Source organism: Schistocerca americana, chromosome 3 (assembly GCF_021461395.2).
Source record: "Schistocerca americana isolate TAMUIC-IGC-003095 chromosome 3, iqSchAmer2.1, whole genome shotgun sequence".
Lineage (NCBI taxonomy): Eukaryota > Metazoa > Arthropoda > Insecta > Orthoptera > Acrididae > Schistocerca > Schistocerca americana.
In genome coordinates this window covers 559,136,219-559,159,431 of record NC_060121.1, presented here as the reverse complement: position 1 = coordinate 559,159,431, position 23,213 = coordinate 559,136,219, and the positions used below count along the sequence as shown (strand labels likewise).

At 38.2% G+C, this 23,213-nt stretch overlaps 1 protein-coding gene across 4 annotated transcripts in view; it reads right to left on the bottom strand.

The window, feature by feature from the left end:
* Nucleotides 1-2,018: 2,018 nt before the first annotated feature.
* Nucleotides 2,019-23,213, bottom strand: part of LOC124605508 (formin-J) — a 123,839-nt gene continuing 102,644 nt past the window's right edge. For 3 of the 4 annotated variants that reach the window (XM_047137242.1, XM_047137244.1, XM_047137245.1), the window contains 2 exons: nucleotides 13,806-13,951; nucleotides 2,020-3,739 (listed from right to left, as the gene is read on the bottom strand). In XM_047137242.1, the coding sequence (XP_046993198.1) occupies nucleotides 3,603-3,739; nucleotides 13,806-13,951 (283 nt within the window). In that variant the 3' untranslated portion in view covers nucleotides 2,020-3,602. Of the gene's footprint in view, nucleotides 3,740-13,805; nucleotides 13,952-23,213 lie in introns of all 4 variants that reach the window. The other variant, XM_047137243.1, reaches the window with a different exon arrangement.

Below are 23,213 nucleotides of genomic sequence, written 5' to 3'. Positions count from 1 at the left end.
GTAACAATGGTGAAAATTTTGGTCAATATAACATGACAAGATGAACATAAACACAAAAAAAGGTTTTATTAAATTTCTTGAAATGATACTGTTTTATGCTGATGTCACTACCCAACCAAAATACCTTTTCAATGCTCTTAATCGCTGTTTGAAAGATGGAGACACACAAAAAGCTTAACTATTAAGAGGCATAAGGCGCACATTCAAAATATTGTAACTATTCTACCTACATTTACAGGTTATTCTAATAATACTTCATTCATACACACAAAACAGACCATTACACTCCCGAAAGGAACATATGACAAAGCGAGTATTTAAAATATTTTAAAACAATGAAAGTAGTACAAAAATTCTAGAATCGACATAAACTAAAGAGTAATACTATTTCAACAAACATGAAAAAGGTAGGTGAAGCACTGAACTTTACTTTTAAGATTGTTCTATCAACACTATATGAAAGACATCAACTATCACAAAAATATTACATCCTAAGAATGACTATGTAAGCTGTAATGACATGTCTTATACCTTTTTAATAAAGGAAACTGTTAATGGAACAATATGAATTACCTAGACACTGCCGTTTCAGATATAAATTTGCTTCCAATTCCAAAATGTTATCAATTAATAGTTAACTATCACATGCCAAACACCGAAATTAATTTCCATAGCCCATCACATAATTGAGTGGCAGGCAACACTTATTTGTTATTTCTGTCAATGTCAACAAAATGTTACAAAAGTGTTAACTAGAGGATTTCAAAGGACTGTCATCCAATTTACATTAATACACAACCTTGCCACAGGTATTATAAACACATGCCAGCAAAAGAGTAAAAGGACTGAGATTAGCTTATGAAAGTTATTAACACTGGTATAATGAGATAAATTGTACATCAACAAATAATGGAAGATAAACTGTCTACTTTACTGGTCTGAAAGGGAGTTGTAGTTGAGAAGGGATTACTGCTTCAATGAAACACACAAAGAGATCAATGACAGATTTTTGGAACCTGGCACTCATTCACAGAAATGAAAGAAAGGGTGGAATGGAAAGGAGGAAGAACAGAACAGGTGAGGATGTGGACAGAGGAATTGAAGAATTCTTACTCACAGGAGTGTGAAATTAATTTGGCTTATGTGTTTACCCTCAGTATTGGTGTCACCTTTTACACCACTAACAAGGAATTGTCCCCAGCAGGGAGATCAACTTTTTGAAACAATCTATACAGTGATGTAGGTCCAAGAAATCAGATCCTGCAGTCATTCACCCTGGTAGTGCCTCCTTTATGAGTAGCTGACAAAACAAAATTTCAGAATTTGCGTCATGTTTTATAGCTTGAAAAATACTAACAATTTACTGATTGGTTGCCTAACATAATGATGAAGGTACTAATGTGACATGTACAAGATTGTCAGTTCGAAGCTTATTAGTTACATTGAAATTTCTTTATTTATAAATATTTATTGAAATAACTTTGTTCACTACTTTTATTCAATTAATTGGTTTACATGCATATTTTCTTTTATTTGTATTCCTTTGTCACACCTTTTTTACCTTCTAAAACTGCTTTTAGTTTCTCTTCCTAGCATTCTTTTTTTAACTTGAAATCATTGTGCATGTCAATTCAATTATTTTTATTAATCTATCATAATTTTTAGAAATGTCAATATGTCGGTTAAAAAACAAAAGACAAAATAATCTATTTCACTGGTTGTACAATGGTGTCAATAATGTATTTTTCATTACAAGATGTACATCTTTTAGGATGGCAATCATCACACAAACATTTAAAACAAATTCTTGTCACACTATGGACAAAATAACAAGGAAGATATTTTAAATGAAAGCAGTGATTATAAGTACAACGAAATTCAAGCAAACTGAGAAACAAATAATAAATGCAATAACATAGACGGAAATGTAGATGAGAAAGCGAAAGAAATTAAATCTAAGGTGATACATAAAAATAATCAAAATAATACAAACAAGAATTCCAAGAGGAAAGGACTGACAGGAAAAAAAAGAAGTGACAAAGGAAAAAATAAAAAGTTACATTTAAACCATTTAACTAAAAAAAATGATGAATAGTCATTTTGATAAAGATTTTAAAATAAAAATATTTCAATGTACCTGCCGATATTCGAACTGACAAACTTTTTAGTGTCACGCTAGTACCTAAACCATGACACTAAGTAAGCAATCTGTTAACTGATACTATTTTTAAAGCTATAATAGAACACCATGCGAAATTCCAAAATATTTTTTTGCTGATTACTTGCAAACGAGGGTCCACCAGGTAGAAGGACTGCAATGTGAGATTCCCTGGATGCTGTTCTACATCACCGTATAGATTGCTTCAAAACGTTGGTCCCACCACTGGAAATCTCTCCTTGTAAGCAGCTTATATCTGTCTTTACTTGGCTGAAATTTCATGTAGGAAGTACTCTTTAGCCAGCACTTTTACAAATTATACACCTGAGGAACAATGTTAAATAAACAAAAATTTCTGAAAAAAAATATAGAAGGGTTACAACTAATATTTGCAATGGCAAGAACAGTAATTGGCCTGCCCATGGCAAACAAATATGAACTTTTAAATTACAGTAAATTATGACCACTGCTGCAGAATTCCACTAAAGAATGATGCAAACAGTACTTGCATTAATGCAGCATGATGATGAACAATAATTTGTTAAAAAATGGCTCAACTTTTAGTGTTGTACTTATTCTGGTGATTCTCTGCCCAATACTGACATACAAATTGTGTCTGTTATACACCACATGCACACACATGTATAAAAATATGAAATACATATTAAATTTCACCACAAGTATTTGCACATTATATTGTCCCTGGTCACACTAAAAATGACATGCATCATTAAAATATTATTTGTCAAATCTTTTTAAAAGTTGTGAAACAATGAATGACTAAAAAAATGCAGTGGTTGCTAATGAGGAAACACAATGTGAGCATCACACATCTCATGCACCTATATTTTACTGCTTCATAATAGGTGCTAAACACAGTTTCCTCAAAATGTACACCGAAAGCCATGCAGGAATCTAATTAACGGTGTAACTTTTGTTTGTATCCAAAATATATTGTGTTCGTAAATGAGCATTTCCAATTAAGTGTAATTTCAATATTCAAGGAAAAAGAGGTTCTTAGTTTCTCAAGAGAACTTTCATTATTTCAGTTTCTTTGTTATCTTAGCAGGGTAAACAAGACCAGAGATCATTATGAATACAATGTATTCAAAAGTAGCACTCAAATCAATGAGTGTTTATACTCACACGTAAATAACGAAATTAACAAATTTACCCAGACAAATAACTGTGACTGAGCTTTCCACATATTCCATTATATATTTATACATATACAAACAGCTGTGAGAACCATGCAGCTGACATTAAATTGTCATGCTCCATTTACCCATATTTATATGACATTATAAAAGACATGACACTAGTGGAACACATCTCGCAAAACACTACACCAGTAACATACAGCTTTAGAAATAAGTTATAATTTCTCCCCCTAACAAAAAAGAAATACTTTTAAGAAAATCACTCCTAGGTGACTACACCTATGTCAAACTTTACTACGTTTTCTAATTGTAGCTTGTGCTTCTCGCAGAAGCAGATCAAAGGAGTCCTCTTGCCTACTCTTCACGTTCGGTCCTCTTGCTGGAAACTGTCCTACACTGTCATTGCTTGTTGCCAGACCATCTATAAAAAAATTTGAATAATGTAAATTACAAAATTAATTTGAAAATTTAGATTGTATATGTTTGAGCTGCATAATCACATTCAAATCCACGGAAGAAGTCTACAAAAGATGAGAAACTCCAGAGGCCACCAAATACCCCTTCGATTTTGACTACAATCTGGTTCATACCGTTAGCAGAACACAAAATTCCAACTATTCTGGTTTCTTCAATTTATTTTTTGCAACATAATAAATTAGCACTTTAGTACAAGGAACCTCTTCTACGATGGTTTTGTAAATTTCATTTCTTTGCTTTTACGCACACATACAGAAAACGTAGCTCAAAACTGAGTGAACTGGAAGGAAGAAGAAGCATTGGCAGGGAGGGTGGGGGTGGGGACTGGTGATGTGTGAGGAATGTGGGTGCCTTACTAGGAAGGAAGATTACATTTATCCAGTCAACACCAGCTATCAGTTAACATTTTAGTGCTCACAAAACAGGAAAATACAAAGAGACACTATGATACCAATCAACACAGCACCCACTACATTATAACTACATGAACAATTTCCCAAGTATTTTTTGAATGTGATAATTGCTTTTTTTTCACGTTTAACTGTGTTCAAAAATTATAGTAGTATATTATCCTTCATATAAATGACTAACTCCTAACACCCAAGTAATTTCTCAATTTCACATAGCATCATGGTGGTTTGCTGTTGGAGAAATTGTCAGTTTTTCAAGCATTGTCACTAGGAATGTGAAAATGAAGCATTAATTTCTGGTGAAATTCACATCTATTTTTGATAAAATTTGCATCTAAAATTCTTTCGCTTGTGAATGATCAGACATACAAATTCATAAGGTTGTCACACTTCATGACTACAAAACTCTACTGCGAAACTGACTGTTTAAAAAAACGTGGTGGCTCAGGAGCTTTCTGATTGGAATATCTACTTTGCAAGAACTTCTACTGTCTTTTCTCTGAAATGGCCTTTGTTTCCCTCTGTTGTCTGTATTTAAACTTTCAACACATGACTGTTTCTGTTGAGATGCAGCAACACTTTTTCCACAAGTGAACTGAGTGTGCTTCTGATAGATTAGATTTTTCTTTTTCCAGCCCATTCGATAACTACATAAACAGCAAAATACTAATTCCAATCCTTTGCGGGCATTTATAGCTGTGAAACAAGTATGTGACAATAGTACATAGAAGGGAAAACCGATAGAGGTACTCAAGGTACCCTCCGCCACACTGTCAGGTGGCTTGCGGAGTATGGATGTAGAGGTAGAAAGAACCAAAAAGGCACTTAGCACAGAAGTACAACAGAAAAAATAATAGTATTAGGAGAAGAATATTTAGCGCAGTCGAAATACATTGACAGGTTTTGTTTTATGGTCATTATAATGCACAGTGTGAAGACTATAATCTGACTGTCATCTGCAAACACAAAATAGCATTTTTGCTACCAGAAGGGATAGGGGCGGTTTGGGGAGGCAAGCTCCGCTAGCCTCTCGCAACTGTGGTCCGTGCTTCTGCAAAAGCAGAGCTGACACACATTAACAGTGACAATGATCCCAATCCCCTCTGGTATCGTGAGTGTCATACTCAATCTGCGATGGACCAGAATTAATGTTTTCAGTCATTTCAAAATATGAGAAGAAAACAATGAGCAATGCACAGCACAAAGTATCTGGTAAAGGCTACCACAAAATTGCTTACAGAGGTTGGCAGCAGCAAAAATGAGGTAGTTCAGGCCCGACCTCTAGCAGCATTTAATGCAATCACGGTTCAAACACCCACCACCTGAAATTTCCCAGTTAAAAGTGTACTCATTACACTAACTTCTGAATGTCAGCTAGCAAACAAACTATTCAGTTTTTTGTTCTATATCAGAGGTCCCCAAACTTTGTTTTGTAGACCATGTGCCAATTTTTTCTAATTTGGTGGACCCTATATTTCATCCACTGAATTTTTACAAATTCAGACTTCAAATGTGTTTTTGATGTCTGATACAGTGCTGCTCACTTCGGTAAGTTTAGCTGGAGACATGCAGATTGGGAAGAAGAAGAAGAAGAAGAAGATTAGAAACCATGCTGAGACCCCTTTCCATGATGTATGAAGATGGAACTGCTCGCAGAATTTTTGATATCCATTTCTAAACTGTACTTCAAGATCTTCATTAGTAATTATTCTGAACAGATCATCTTGTAATATGACATACTTTTCTCCAATATCACTGTATGGACTGATAACCCACTGTGGTATTTCCATAGTCAAAACATCTTTGGTTTCAAAGCCTGTGTGAAGGACATTTAAATGTTGAATGTAGGTAACTGGTTAACCTCATTAATTTAGTAAACAAGTCTGTTAAATAACCAATGTCTGGTTTCCACTTCATAAAATCTTCTTTTAAAAATGGATCTTTAAGATCCAAACCCCATACACACTCAAAAAGTGAGAAAAATCTTGTCAAACAAAAGTCTTTTGACAGCCAGTATACTTCAGTGTGAAGGAATAACAGATTAAGGTTCTTATCCTTATCTTCTTCTTCTTCTTCTACTTCACTACACTGCACAAATAACCTAGAATTCAACACATTGCTTTGAGGTTACAACATTAATGACAAATTGAGGAGATTGATGCATACTAACACTCACGAGTTTTAGCAACTAAATGTAGTCAATGGATGATGCAATGCACTGCAAACATCCTAGGAAAGTTTTGTTCTAAATGGCTGGTAAATCCTCGCAACAGTGCCCATACATGATAAGTGTTCCATCTGTTGCCACTGATATTAAATTTGATAAAGGGATTGCTTTTTCCATGAAATAATCTTTGAAAATGTTTAAATATTAATTTACCTTTACTGACTTATCACAGTTATTGCAAACAGCAATTGTATATGGATGTCTTTGTCTGTAACAAAACTAACTACCCCAACAATAATCTTCATTACCATGTAAAGTTGACACGTCCAGTCTTATGGAGAAATGAGTCATTTGAATATTAATTACACAAGATGCTTTCAAGATTGTAATTCATTTCACCAAGATATCTTTGAACTGCATTTCTCAAAGGAGTTCTTTAGAGTGTATCATAAGCAGATTTGTGTAAACAGTTTTTAAAACGTCTTCAATGGCTGCCAAACTGAAATGTTTTCCAGATTTTGCTATAAGATGGGAGATATTGTAGGACACACGCAAACCACTGTGTCTTTGTGACAATAAAGCAAACATACTGGCCACTGTGGGCCTCTTTTGAAGTTTTTCTTTAAATATTTTGAATTATCCCAAATCTTTACCTGTATTATTTGAGTGACACCTTCTCTCATGACCTTCCAGCTTGGACAGTTTCATAGTGTTATTGCTTCACATTTTCTTGCATAAAAGGCAACATCTGAGTCCTACTTCGCATTATGCGACGTGCATCTTATACGGGCCATTCAAATACCCACAACTGGTGTGGCACTGGAGCATTGCGAGCACTGTTTTGTCTTTGCATTGGTACACTTTTTATTTTGCAAACACATTCTTATGCACATTATCTTTTCAAATTGGGCTTCTATAGTTGAAAACTGGTTACTATTCCAATATTTATAGGCAGAAAATAATGTTATTTCAAACTATATCTGACAATGTAGTTAACCTGAAAACGATCAAATCCCTATGAAACAAGGTCTCTTGGGTAATATTGTATTTTTAGGCAGAATTTGCATCTACATTCACATTTATTGCGAAATGCGAATTTTTCAGGCCCCTAACTATCACTAACGAAAGAGTCTTCTCGAAAATTGCTGGACAGAGAAGGGATAATGATGAAGTGTGGTAGTTCGATATTAAGAGAATACAGGGGATGTGATGTCATTTCTCTACAAAGTTTCTACACCATTAGGATGTTCATTGCTGTCTTGCAGGAGAACTTGATGTAGTCATTTTGGTTTCTTTGTCTGTTTTTGTCTGTAAAGTGTTGTTTTTATTACGACGATGACAGTAAAAGTTATTAGATTCAAACTACACTGACTAGCAACCAAATAAAACAGCAGCTAGATTTGTAGATGGATGTGTTGTGAAGTACTTGAGTCAACTGTAGTTGAACACAGTGCTAGTCCAAGAACATTTCTCCAACACAAGCAACTTATCATATGGCACTGCCACTGTGATACAAGTGTGTACAAATCTTGAACACGGTCACCACTGGCACCCCAAGCACATGCTCCTAAATGTTTTACTTCCCATACGGAAATCTTACAGTTTCAAACATGGCACCGACCCCTTGTGCCACCTGACATCACTCAGTCCCACAGTGGGCCAGAGCTGCTATGAGCTACCCAACTCACTTTCCGCGCATGCGCTGTTTCAGCCCTCTCTGATTGGTGCCAGCAGCCATAATCGTAGATATATACGTGGGAAATAGTGCCACCCCCTGCAGTCAGTAGTTTTACTCCTGATAATGAAGGCAGAGCTTGAGAATTTTACTCAAATTGATGTGCCTTGAAATGCGAGAAGATTTTATTCAGTCAAGTCGTCGTCAAAGACTCCGAGGACACACATCTTTCCTCTATGGTGAGGACGTAACGCACAGTGTGAGACTGCAGAAAAAACGGCACAAAAAGAGATCACATCTGCTCAGTTCTTTAGCATTTTTGCAACGCTGCGAGGACAAGGAGGTAATTCCTCACTTTGCTGTAGTTAAGAACCACATCTGAACTGCTGCAGTGGACAGGATATTGAAGAGGAAAAGTCATGCCAAGTGAGACTGAGGATACGGCAGACAAGATATGAGCTTCATCTTAATGCCAGAAACCTGTTTGATAGTCATCAACTTTGTCACCATTCGACTGGGAGTGGGTAGACGTATCCATGGCAGCACAATAGTGTTCTAGTTTGTGCAGAACAACATCTAAGCAATGCAACATCTTTGACCGGAGGAACTGACGTGGAGAATGATAAGGCCCACAGAACAAATGTTAATCTCTACAAACACGAATTGGACAACAGCTCTGTGGCAGCACTGAGTAATGGCCTTAATTTTTCACTAGTCCTGCGCCATCTGTCAGTTTTGGAGGTTATTAGTGGAATAGAGCAGTGCACGCGGCATCTCTCGCACGATGCAGCTGATGATGATGTCAGACTAATCACCAGCCATATACTGCCGAAAGCTAAGCCACCGAAATCACATATCAGCTAGGAGGAACGATGTGGCTTATGCTAATTGTAAGAAAATGAGGAATTGGTTGTCTTGCCAGCCAACAAAAGAAATGCCACTGTGGTTCTGAACACTGAAGACTACTGCCAGAAGGTGCTACATTTATTAAAAGATGACATGTACTGGAAGCTTAGTCGTGATCCAACACAGATTATAGTCATATGGTTATAATAGAGGGAAACATTCCACGTAGGAAAAATATATCTAAAAACAAAGATGATGGGACTTACCAAATGAAAGTGCTGGCAGGTCGACAGACACACAAACAAACACAAACAAACATACACACAAAATTCAAGCTTTCGCAACAAACTGTTGCCTCATCAGGAAAGAAGGAAGGAGAGGGAAAGACGAAAGGATGTGGGTTTTAAGGGAGAGGGTAAGGAGTCATTCCAATCCCTGGTGCGGAAAGACTTACCTTAGGGGGAAGAAAGGACGGGTATACACTCGCACACACACACATATCCATCCACACATATACAGACACAAGCAGACATATTTGAAGGTCTTCAAATATGTCTGCTTGTGTCTGTATATGTGTGGATGGATATGTGTGTGTGTGCGAGTGTATACCCGTCCTTTTTTCCCCCCTAAGGTAAGTCTTTCCGCTCCAGGGATTGGAATGACTCCTTACCCTCTCCCTTAAAACCCACATCCTTTCGTCTTTCCCTCTCCTTCCTTCTTTCCTGATGAGGGAACAGTTTGTTGCGAAAGCTTGAATTTTGTGTGTATGTTTGTGTTTGTTTGTGTGTCTGTCGACCTGCCAGCACTTTCATTTGGTAAGTCCCATCATCTTTGTTTTTAGATATACAGATTATAGTCACAAAGACAAGGCAGTTATTAATGGAAACTGGTTTGCCACATTAAGTAATGAAGAAATTAGTGCCTCACACTGACAGTCCTCCCAGGCTTTATGGACTGCTGAAGATACATAATGAACATGTTCCTCTTAGGCCCATTGTTAGTGCAATCAGCTCGCCCACCTACAGACTGGCAACACATCTTGCCACAAGTGAGTCATTTGAACACCATGACGTAAACTTGCAGACATTTGTTGAAACGTTCAAGAAAATGAAAATAGGTCGAAACAATTTAATGGTTATTCTGGACATGGTTACTTTTTACTTGGGTGCCAGTAGAAGACACGCTGGATCTTTTGGCTCAACAGTTTCCACCTGGAATCGTCAATTTGTTCCATCCTGTTCTAATGACAATGTACTTCTTGTACTGTGACGAACATTATGAATTGACGGATGGCACAGCAATGGGCTCACCACTGTCTCCTGCAGTTGAGAATTTCTTCATGGAGCACTTTGAGGAGCATCCATCTTGCTTCCTTAGGTATGTCTATGACGCCTTCCTGATATAACCTCATGGTGAAAGTACACTGCTTCAGTTGAGCGGAAGGCATGGGACTCGCTTGGTCAAACAGTGTACAGGAAACTGAAGCACACTGATTCGATATTAGAATGCCAGTAGTTTTCACCACCCTGTACACAAGAAAGTGGTCCTGACCACATTAATACACAGTCAAAGTTATTTCTGACGACGACCACCTACAGTCTGAACTACAGCACTTAAGGCACATGTTCAAGGAGAATGGCTACAGCAAAACGGACATTGTAAACACTTTCAGGTGTCATCTAACAAACATGTCTTGTAAACTGGCAGAAGCCAAGCCGGCAGCTTTCCTGCCATACTGTGGGGCAACAAGCAGCAAGTTATGACACGTACCACAGAGACATGGATTGAGACCAGTATTCTGGCCTGCCCCCAAGATATGAGATGTGTTGCGTCCTCTTGAAGACAACATAACTCTTCCGTGGGCCCAGAGTGTATGGTGTCCCTTGCGAGAGTGACAGTATCTATATTGGCCAGACAATTTGCGCAAATGCAGAGTGTTGTATTGAGCACAAGAGACATATTAAACAAATGGAGTTTGGCAAGTCGGCCGTAGCTGACCATTGCCTTGGAAATGGACACAAAATAACAGTTTGAGAAAACGAGAGTCTTGGCCATGTGTCAATATACTGGGACTACGTTATAAAAGAGGTGGCTGAGATTACAATGAACAGCAACAATTTCAAGAGAGGCCAGGACTACACACTGAGTAGGGTGCGGGGGTGGGCTCTGGATGTTGAAAGGAAGCAACAGCAGATGCTTAGCGCCTTTAGGGAGGTGGGAGCAGCAGTTCCAAGTGTGGTACCAGCCTCTCGCACCACTTGACACCACATGATCCCGCAGCGCGCAGGAGCCACGATGAGCTGCTCACCTCCTCTTCTGTGTTCATGTTGTTTTGGCCTTCTCTAATTCGTCCAGTGGCCATAATCATAGGTATACATGCAGGAAATAGTGCCAGCCCTGGCAGTCAGTAGTTTTACTCCTGACAATGATGATGGAGGTAGCCATCAAAAGCTCGAGAATTTTATTTGAACTGACGCGGCTTGAAAACCGAGAAGATTTTATTCCCTCTTAGATTGGCGCTCCAACTTGTGTCTTGTGCCCTAGACATGCCCTGGTTGGACAATACATAACTAATCTCAAACTATGGACATTACACACTTCCATCAATAAATGTCTTGCTAATTTGATTTTCTTTCAATTAAAGATGGTAGTTAAATAACAATAATAAAAGTGTGGGACCTCTCCAAAATTCAAGAAAACTGGATATAAGAACTTAGTGAATTGTGAAAATTTAATTTCCATATGGGAAATGGCAACTGTTTCACACATCCAAGTTCTCCTGCCGAAGTGTCAATACTAAAGTATTTTTGGAACAGAGTATACAAGGCCATTTCTTCAATAGAATTAAATTCTCGCCAAGCAGTCAGAAAGGCATTTCAGTTCAGAAACTGTTGTTAAGGCATTTGGTCAAAGGTTTGATGCAGCTCTCCATGCTTGTCTATCTTATTAAAGTTTCTGCAAATTCACACTGCAACTGATGCATGGCACATAGAAACACCCAATAGTAAAGAAGTGTTACTAACTTTTCACCTACCACTTTCCTTCTGGAACAAGAGCAGACTTTCCCACATTATTATTGCTGTTGGTTGTCTTCAGTCCAAAGACTGGTTTGATGTAGCTTTCCAGGCAGTCTATCCCCTGCAAGCCTCTTCATATTTGAAAACTACTGAAACTTCAAGCCTCTGTCTCCCTCTATAAATTTTATCCCTCCCTCCCCCCAACTTCCCTCCATTAAGAAATTAACAATTCCTTGATGCCTTCAGGACATATCCTATCAACCTATTCCTTCTTTCAATCAAGTTGTAACTTATCAGTTGGATTCAGATCCTCTTCCTCAGTTATCCAGTTTCACTATTTAATCTGCAGTATTCTTCTGTAGCGCAATATTTTAGAAGCTTCTATGCTCCTCTTGTCTGAACTATATTATCCACATTTAACTCCTGTAAAAGACAAGTATTATGAGAAAATTAAATTTATATTTGATGTTAAATTTCTCTTTTTTAGAAATGTGATGCTTGCTGTAGCCTGCCTATCTAACATTTTACTTTTTTCCTGTAAACTTTAGTGCTAGCTAACCATCTGAGATCTGGAAATTCACAGAGGTGTTTCTCTTTTCTCCAAAGGTCTCCCATTTTGCTATAGGGGCATTTCCCTTTCCCATAATCAAGTATGATTCTACAGCTCTGCATCTCTCTTCTAGCCATTCTTGTTTTGCCATTTTGCCAATCTCATTTTTAGACAAGTTATTTTCTTTAGCCTGGTTCACTCATACATTTCCTCTTTTTAAATTCAAAAGTTGATGTATTATTCAAGGATTTCTACTTGTACTGTGTCTAGTCTATTTGTCTACTTGACCTGACCCTCTGATGGCTTCATTATTCAATACCTCAAAGCTTCCTATTTATCTTCTATAGTATTCCTTTCCTGCTTCCTCTGAAACCCTCCACTATCAGTCTCATCACCTCAATTTTCTTCCTTTCTGCATTTTCTTCACTTTTAATCTGTAGTTCATAACCAATAAAATACGGCTGGGTCCACACCTACTCATGGATACACTTTGCCGTCTCATTTCAAAACCTGTGCCTTATCATTAGATAATCAATCTCAAACCTTCTCGTGCCTCCAGGTCTATTCCACATATACAATCTTATTTTATGATTTTTAAGACAGGTGTTAGCAATGAGTAAAATGTGCTTTGTGGAAATTTCAATCATGTGGCTTTCCCTTTCATTCTTTTCTCTCAGTCTACATTCTCCTACCATTTTTCCATCATTTCCTTTTCAAGCAATTAAACTGAAGTCCCCCATCACAGTAAAATTTTTTATCTTCTTTAACAATGTGAATAATTTCTTCTATCCTTTCAACATCTTAATCATCCTCACAGTTCATTGGCAATTAAACTTTATACCATTGTGGTACTGGCTCTGTGTCTACAATACAAACTATGTATCAGTAAATTAAAAATAAATCTAGATTTGCACTAAACTGACCTAGTTTGTGAAGAAAATGCTAAAAATGAACAGCTGGGGAGGGGAAGAAAGTACACCAAAGTAGTACTACCTACTAAAAGGAAAAAATCCTACAGCAGCCCTGAAGGTTCATGGACAAATAATTAAGGTCTAACACAACTAGACATTAGGCATTCATGGCCCCCAACAATCAATGGCATTTATGAATAGAACCTAGTATGGCAGAAGTTGAGCTGTTAGTCCACCTACATAAGAATATGTTCATAAAAATCTACATTCCATTTCTATACTATGTTTTCTTATAATTCCATAACACTACACATAAAATGTAAAATAAGCATTTTTGAAAAGAGATTTTACAGTCTCTCTCTCTCTCTCTCTCTCTCTCTCTCTCTCTCTCTCTCTCTCTCTCTCTCTCCCCCCCCCCCCCTCCCTCTACTTACCCAAATCTGCATATCTTGTCTTACAAAATGCTCTCCGACCTCCAAAACACAGGTCATATTGCGGAAGATGTGGATCATCATTGCCATGTTCAACAGCTTCATAGGCATCCTTTTTATACATATATGTTACAAACCCATAATTGTCCCTAGAAAATATTTTAATACCATAATTAATTACAATATGGTAGCAATAAAGCTGTAAGATGCATAAAATATTAGTGAAGCAGAGAAGCAAATGAGAGTTTGTAGTTAAGAATATAAATGTAATGTGTTGCACCTCTATGAACTCAGTTTGTTAGACATCAGTTTATTGTCCCCAGAACCATAATGTTAAAATTTAAAAATAAGGGTCTCATAACAGAATTGTAATTTTACTTACTTCTAGGATACGGAACAAGCAAAGAATAAAATAACTTTCACAACATCTGAGAACATATGTAACAATATTTTTTACAGGTTCAATGGTGTAGATCAGACCTAAAAGCCAAAGAGATTAGATTATAATTTTTAAAATAACTGTTAAGTTTCAAATTTAAAGAGAGCTCTATGAAATTCAACACGAGAATGAGGGATATTACCCTGTAGTTTTCAGGACTGTTTATGTCATCCTCAGAAACAGAAACAACAATTGTGTTCTTCAAGATATTGGGGAATATAATAGCCTGAAAAACACAGCTTATACGATACGTGAAATGAGTCACTACACTATCAATTATGTGTTTTACGATCAATCTTTGCTATGGAAAATGGTCGTATGGCGTCAGTGGCCGGGAGTTCCCAGGCGGGAAGTTCAGCCGCCAAGTGTAAGTCTTATTGAGTGTGCAGCTACATTGGGCGACTTGCGCGTCAACAATGGGGATGAAATGATGATGAGGACAGCAAAACTACCAGTCCCCGAGGGGAGAAAATCTCCCACCCCAGCTGGGAATCGAACCCGGGCCCCCGTGCGTGGAATCTTCGCTATGCTGTCATCTAACTTAGATGATAAGGTGCACAGCCTGGCAATTAACATGCGTCCACCCAAAAGCACTGGGACTGACCAGGCATACACTTAGAACAAATTTCTGTGACAGAAAGTAGCCAATCATTTGCAATTTGAGGAAATACTTCATACAATATAATTCATTGCAGAAGCCTTAAAAAATTATATATATTTGAATAAAATATTTACAATTCCTACAAGTGACAACAAGGTAAACACATAAACAAAGCAGATCTTCATCTGTAACATCAAATCATTAAAAATGACAGTCTGCTGGGACAGATAAAGACTGCAAATGAAACCCCTCAACCCTTCAACAACAGCAACAGGATCGTTAAATACAAAGAAGATTCCTCATCTAATATTTCCAATCCCAGTAGCAGTAGCATCTCATCACTCTTATTAATAAGAAAAAGGTTTTCATTTAATTTGAAAACTATTTTGTCCTTATTCACAGGCTCTACAACAATGTCTTCTAGGGTCATTTCCACTACCTTTCGTATACAACAGACATCTGAAGCTGTATGTATTCCCCTTCCTTCTCAAGATTTAGACAAGATATTATCACCTCCACTTACAAGCGCTGGATACATCATTACAACAGGACCTGGTGTGGATTCTCCAAACAGACTTTATACCATTCATGCTGTCTCACTCTTCAGAGAGACATCAAAATTAGAACCAGTTTCCTCAGATTCTTTTCTTTTTTGTGTACTTGGCACAGCTTTGGTTACAGGCATACTTTTCTGGCTGATGCTACTCACTAGCAACTTAAGGAATTCAACAGTAACTTCAGTTCACAGATTTATTCAAAGCAACCATTAAACTTTCAGTCAGTTATGCACACACGCAGCAGAGAGCAGCACAGTCTACAGTTCTCCATATATCACCAACAGATGGTGTTAAAGAATTTCTTATTCCCCAACATCCTATCTCGAGGGGGATGGACCAGCTCCACCAGTCACAGATCTTTGTGCCATCCAGCTGCTGGAGAATGAGTCATCTTATTTTATCATCTCGGCAATGCCGCATCTCTTCCACTACTGCTTTTTTACACAAGTGCTGTGGTTTTTGTCCTTCTGAAATAGAAAGACTTCTCCAACTCTTGGTCTTCTTGGGAGTATCCCTTCACCTCATAGTAGCTTCGTAGTAGCAGCAGCAGCAGGTATTCATTGTTCCACCTATGCCGAATGACCTCAGTGATCTATTGCCTTCAATGGAACTCCTTTGCACGATGCTTTCTAGTTGCTGATTCTGACCCACATACCATGGTTATTAGTTTGCCATCATCTAGGAAGTGAGCTGGAGTCAATGCCATATCTCTCTCTCTCTCTCTCTCTCTCTCTCTCTCCCCCCTTGAGTGACAGGTCTTGAGTTTATTGTGGCTTTTATTCCTATCAGCATGGTGTTTAGGCTCTCTTCACTCACCTGAGAGCGACCAAACACCTTCCTCAAGTGATGCTTGCACAGCCTATCATGAGTTCCCACCATCTTCCAAAGAAGGGTTGGTCCTCATCACACACTAAGCTCATTCGAAGTTTGTGAGTTCATAACAAGGGTAGTTCTGAAGTGCAACTTCCTCCTGATCAATTTTAATGTAATTTTAGATGGTTTACTCATAAATACACTTCAGTTCTTCATTACCTCGCAACTTATTTTGTAAGGAGCAAAGGTGTGCTTCAGCAGTAATCCGGTTGCTGGAAAAAAAAGTATATCCTCCTCCTCCTCTTCAGACAGGCATAGAACTCAGTGACCATTCTCCTTGCACTATAACTCAAAAGTCTTGCCAAACAGGTTAATGCTTGCCTGTCAATGTTCGCTCTTGATCAGGATGCATATGCAGGAGGGAGGGGGGAGGGGGGGGAGAATGGTCCCACATTTCCCAGTTAAAACACACTTTTTCACACTCAAAAAACACACTTTTTCCCAGTGAAAAGACACATTTTCCTGGTCAAAAATATATTTTCTCCATGTTAAGTGACAGTATACTTTCCCTCAGAACTGTAAAACTTATCAACCCTTCAAATGGTGGGTTTTATACACTGGTGTGGAACTTCCCGGCACTTTAAGAAATGAAACTCAGCAAAAAAAATAAAGCGTTCTGGATGGCTCTCTCATGTGAAGCAACATGAACACTGCATATTTATGTATTACGGAAGTATAAATATGAATTCCATCAATCATAGCATGTTAGTTTTTGAAGCACTAAAAAAGAGAAATTACAACACAATTTTATCATCCAATCATAACTCACATGATATTATCTTGCCAGCTGATATTCAGAGCATAGGACACATGATGTAGTCAGCCAACAGCAACATCACAGTCAAGTAGCACAAACACACACATAGGAAAGGTTCATGGTTTAAATTAATAAACATACAGTATATCTACATGAAAAACTAAGGTTTCACATATAATATTGCTCTTTTTTGTGTGTGTTATACTTTAAGATATATCAGACACAAATGACAACATAAATGTTTGGGCTTCTGGGCCCAAAATTTTTTTTAGTGTTTGGCCCTGCAAGTGTTAAGTTTTGACAGAGTCAAATGGTCTGTGATTTAAGAAATTCATCACACATTCTCACTGAAAAGTTATACACTTTGTGTAAAAGGAAATTTACTTTGAAAGTAACGTTTCTCAAACCACTATTCATGATATTTTCCCACTACCTATTAGAAATAGGTAGCAAACAGCCAAGTCCCGCAATCGTCTCTGAAAAGACGGACATACACAGACCTGTTAGAAATAGGTTTGTTTGAACAGAGACCAGAGAGCACCAGAAGATAGGCATTACTGCGCGTGCACAGCTATGATGACAAAGGAAGCCCATGTTTGGTGTTTGCTCTGCACATACACCTTTCATTACATTTCTGTTCAGAATTTCTTGTATAGTGTGGCATCACACAATCATGTGCAGCAGTACGGCATGTTGTTCAGAGGGGACACACAGAGTTATTGTACTTGGGGGGTAATTGTTTTAATCATATCCTATCCAGATATGGAATGCAACATTAGAAAGCCGTCCTTGGCACAATACTCATCTCAAAACTAGACCCTACAGCTCAAAATACCCTAATATTTTGCTATGTGGTGATTTTAACATAGATTTCTCTTTTTTATTTGTACTACGCAATACTATTACGTACAATTTTCAATCTAGTTTATATCCACAAAGCACTGTGAAAAGCTAGTAAGAAACAATACAAATTTCTTGTAAAAATAAAAGAAAATGGTTTACACCACAGCTAAGAAGAATAAGCTTTCCATGACTTTTTCAAACTGTATAAAAATTAACAAGGTTACTTGTGAAGCCAAGAAACTGTACAATTGGCAGTTTATACTCTACTCCAGGAGAAAATATAAAACTGTGGGAAATTAAATTGATAAACCACGATGTGCTGTCAGTCTATAATTTACTGAAGAATTCTGTAAATTTAAGACATAAACAACACATTTGTGTTGTTCATGCCTTAAATAATATCAAGCCTAGCGGAGGTACCAAACAAGTGTTGAAACATGTCTTGTGATCAAAACAAATTGTGTTTCATGGAAGGTAGATACATAAAATTCTGCTAAAGCTTTTCAGTGTGGTTTTCAGAAAGCCACTTTTCTTGGAGTACTATTGCTGCATCACCTCATGTTCGGTTCTTTATTATGGCATAGTGCCATACATTCTAGAAGATGGAAAAGTGCACTTTCAAGTCAGCAAACAATTCAAATAAATTTACTGCCTCTGTGGGGAAGATTTATAAAAGCCAATCTCTTTAACAAACCGACAAAAAATAACCTCAAAGTTTTTATTTCTTCTCCCTGGATTTTAATACCTACTCCAAATTTTTCTTTTGTTTCCTTTACTGCTTGCTCAATATACACATTGAATAACATCGGGGACAGGCTACAACCCTGTCTCACTCCCTTACCAACCACTGCTTCCCTTTCATGTCCCTCAACTCTTATAACTGCCATCTGGTTTCTGTACAAATTGTAAATAGCCTTTCGTTCCCTGTATTTTACCTCTGTCACCTTCAGAATTTGAAAGAGAGTATTCCAGTCAACATTGTCAAAGGCTTTCTCTAAGTCTAGAATTGCTAGAAATGTAGGTTTGCCTTTCCTTAATCTTTCTTCTAAGATAAGTCGTAGGGTCAGTATTGCCTCACATGTTCCAACATTTCTACGGAATCCAAACTGATCTTTCCCGAGGTCACCTTCTACCAGTTTTTCCATTTGTCTGTAACGAATTCGCGTTAGTATTTTGCAGCTCTGACTTATTAAACTGATGGTTCGGTAATTTTCACATCTGTCAAACCTGCTTTCTTTGGGATTGGAATTATTATATTCTTCTTGAAGTCTGAGGGAATTTCGCCTGTCTCATACATCTTGCTCGCCAGATGGTAGAGTTTTGTCAGGACTGGCTCTCCCAAGTCTGTCAGTAGTTCTAATGGAATGTTGTATACTCCCGGTGCTTTGTTTTGACTCAGGTCTTTCAGTGCTCTGTCAAACTCTTCACACAGTATCGTATCTCCCATTTCATCTTCATCTACCTCCTCTTCCATTTCCATAATATTGTCCTCAAGTACATCGCCCTTGTATAGACCCTCTATATACTCCTTCCACCTTTCTGCTTTCCCTTCTTTGCTTAGAACTGGGTTTCCATCTGAGCCCTTGATATTCATACAAGTGGCTCTCTTTTCCCCAAAGGTCTCTTTAACTTTCCTGTAGGCTGTATCTATCTTACCCCTAGTGAGATAAGCCTCTACATGCTTACATTTGTCCTCTAGCCATGCCTGCTTAGCCATTTTGCACTTCCTGTCGATCTCATTTTTGAGATGTTTGTATTCCTTTTTGCCTGCTTCATTTACTGCATTTTTATATTTTCTCCTTTCATCAATTAAATTCAATATTTCTTCTGTTACCCAAGGATTTCTAATAGCCCTCGTCTTTTTACCGACTTGATCCTCTGCTGCCTTCACTACTTCATCCCTCAGAGCTACCCATTCGTCTTCTACTGTATTTCTTTCCCCCATTCCTGTCAATTGTTCCCTTATGCTCTCCCTGAAACTCTGTACAACCTCTGGTTCTTTCAGTTTATCCAGGTCCCATCTGCTTAACTTCCCACCTTTTTGCAGTTTCTTCAGTTTCAATCTGCAGTTCATAACCAATAGATTGTGGTCAGAATCCACATCTGCCCCTGGAAATGTCCAACAATTTAAAACCTGGTTCCTAAATCTCTGTCTTACCATTATATAATCTATCTGATACCTTTTAGTATCTCCAGGATTGTTCCATGTATACAACCTTCTTTTATGATTCTTGAACCAAGTGTTAGCTATGATTAAGTTATGCTCTGTGCAAAATTCTACCAGGCGGCTTCCTCTTTCATTTCTTAGCCCCAATCCATATTCACCTACTATGTTTCCTTCTCTCCCTTTTCCTACTGTCAAATTCCAGTCACCCATGACTATTAAATTTTTGTCTCCCTTCACTATCTGAATAATTTCTTTTATCTCATCATACAATTGTTCAATTTCTTCGTCATCTGCAGAGCTAGTTGGCATATAAACTTGTACTACTGTACTAGGCATGGGCTTCGTGTCTATCTTGGCCACTATAATACGTTCACTATGCTGTTTGTAGTAACTTACCCGCACTCCTATTTTTTTTATTCATTATTAAACCTACTCCTGCATTACCCCTATTTGATTTTGTATTTATAACCCTGTATTCACCTGACCAAAAGTTTTGTTCCTCCTGCCACCGAACTTCACTAATTCCCACTATATCTAACTTTAACCTATCCATTTCCCTTTTTAAATTTTCTAACCTACCTGCCTGATTAAGGGATCTGATATTCCACACTCCGATCCGTAGAATGCCAGTTATCTTTCTGCTGATAACGACGTCATATTGAGTAGTCCCCACCTGGAGATCTGAATGGTGAACTATTTTACCTCCGGAATATTTTACCCAAGAGGACGCCATCATCATTTAACCATACAGTAAAGCTGCATGCCCTCGAGAAAAATTACGGCTGTAGTTTCCCCTTGCTTTCAGCCGTTCGCAGTGCCACAACAGCAAGGCCGTTTTGGTTAATGTTACAAGGCCAGATCAGTCAATCATGCAGACTGTTGCCCCTGCAACTACTGAAAAGGCTGTTGCCCCTCTTCAGGAACCACACGTTTGTCTGGCCTCTCAACAGATACCCCTCTGTTGTGGTTGCACCTACGTACGGCTATCTGCATCGTTGAGGCACGCAAGCCTCCCCACCAACGGCAAGGTCCATGGTTCATGGGGAAATAAAATAAAATTGGAAAACAAACTAATAACATATTTTAGTCTTCCTTAATTACGCAAATGTGTTTTAATTCATTTGCTAGCTCCCAGCCACAGAAGTCCATTCTGCTTTCACTTGACATGAGAGCTGCAAAACAGAGAGAACAGCAAAAATCACTTAACACACATGGGTCACTTTGAGACTACTTCCCACTACAACCCTGACTACTCTGTGCAGAAGTCAATTTTATACATGCAACAGCCACACTTCTTTTAGTGAGAAGCGGAAGAAGGCACTGCTCATATGTGACTTCAGCTCTACGTATGTACATGAGCCTGCTGGAAACTGCTCAAAGTAACCTAACTTAAACAGTTGTGACGCGACACACATCGAAAACAGTTTGCTGTTACAAAGTATTTTGTAGTTTTTGTCCTAAAGCCTTTGACACATATTACTGTCAGCGGACACTTGTGTGCCCACTGTGTTTTGTTGTTCTTAATAGAGCATTTTCCTTGCAATATAAGTTTTATATTGGTGGTTTTCTCTCATTTATGTTTTATTCTGCACTAGTGGGCTAAAGTAAAATTCTTTGTTGGAGCATCAGTTCTTACCAGTCGACACTACAAATCCAGCAGGACAATAGACGTCCACATTCGGCTCCTTTGACACAATGTACTCACCCTGGTGTACAACAAATGCTCTATCCAGCAAGATCACTGATCTTTCTTCACCTGAGCACATGCGGGACATTTAACTCATAACTATGACGATGAAAAACTCCTGGAATTTTTGATGTTTCTACGCCTACAGAGGAAGTCAGACACTGTTAGGAGTGCCTGCAGGAAACCTTAGAAGAGCTGATTAAACTCAGTGATTAGATACAGGATCTGCCAGATGCCACGGAACATGAGGCTGACATACAAGCTTGTGAAGACTACACTGAAAAATGCATAAATGCACCATCCGAAAGGTGAAAGTGCTTTTAGGAGAAGCACATTCAGCACATAGAACTACAGATGATACACATTTGTCAATCTCAGCAGCTCACCAGCTCATTTATGTAGATATCAAGTTGCCTACCCAAATGCATCCCTTCTCAGGTGACATAGAAGCATGGTCACAATTCTGGGAGCAGTTCACAGCCTCCATAGACAAAAATCCAATGGTCGTGCCTATGAACAAGCACATACTCCTCTGTGGATATTTAAATCAGGATTCAGTCAATAGGATTGCTGTTAAAGCTGGCACATATGAGCAGACGAAACAAATTTTGTAATCCGTGTATGGGGATAAGAACAGGATTATACAAAGCCACACTGACTTCTTAGAGAATCTTAATTCTCCTACTTCAAGCAGTCCACAGACCGTCAACACCACTTACATTGATTGCCATAAGCAGATTCAAGCTCCAAGAGCACTAGGAGAGGATGTGGATTCTTATGGGAGAGTGTGTGTCCCCAAACTGCTACATGCATTCCCAGAAGAAATTTGCAGAACCTGGCTTATTCATGCAAGAATCCAAATATCCACAACGGGAATCTCACACATCTCGTGGAGTTCCTCAGTGAGGAGGTGGAGGGAATCACCACCACACACACACAGAATATGTGGAGATATTGTTCTACAAGACAATTATGTACCCGTAGCACCTACCTTCTATATGAAAGTTAAAACATTGGCTGGCAAGAAGAAGAAAAAACAGAATTCAGACCCTCTCTGTCTATATTGCGAACAAAGGGAGTCCTGGAGTCAAGATTGCTGAAAGGTTGCGAACTTACAGGCTAGAATACATGCTTTGAAGAAAATGCATCCCTGCTTTTTACACCTTAGATATGGTCACAACAGAACTCAGTACTTTAAACGGGGAAAGGCATCCTGCTTGTGTCAGTATCAAAGGACCAACTGGTAGGAGTAAATTGACATGTGCCAGCTTAGACACAGGAGTTGGTCATGTTTTATACACTATTCATTGATAGAATCTCCAACTCAATGTCACTAGAACCACAGCTCTGGAGATGATAACATTTGAACTGTCGTGCACTTCTGCTCTCTCAAGGAGAAAAGTTCATTTTGATAGGATGGGATGGGATATTCCACCAATGCCCATGCATCAGTTACAGCTTTCAAAGGCATGAATAAACCCTTGTGT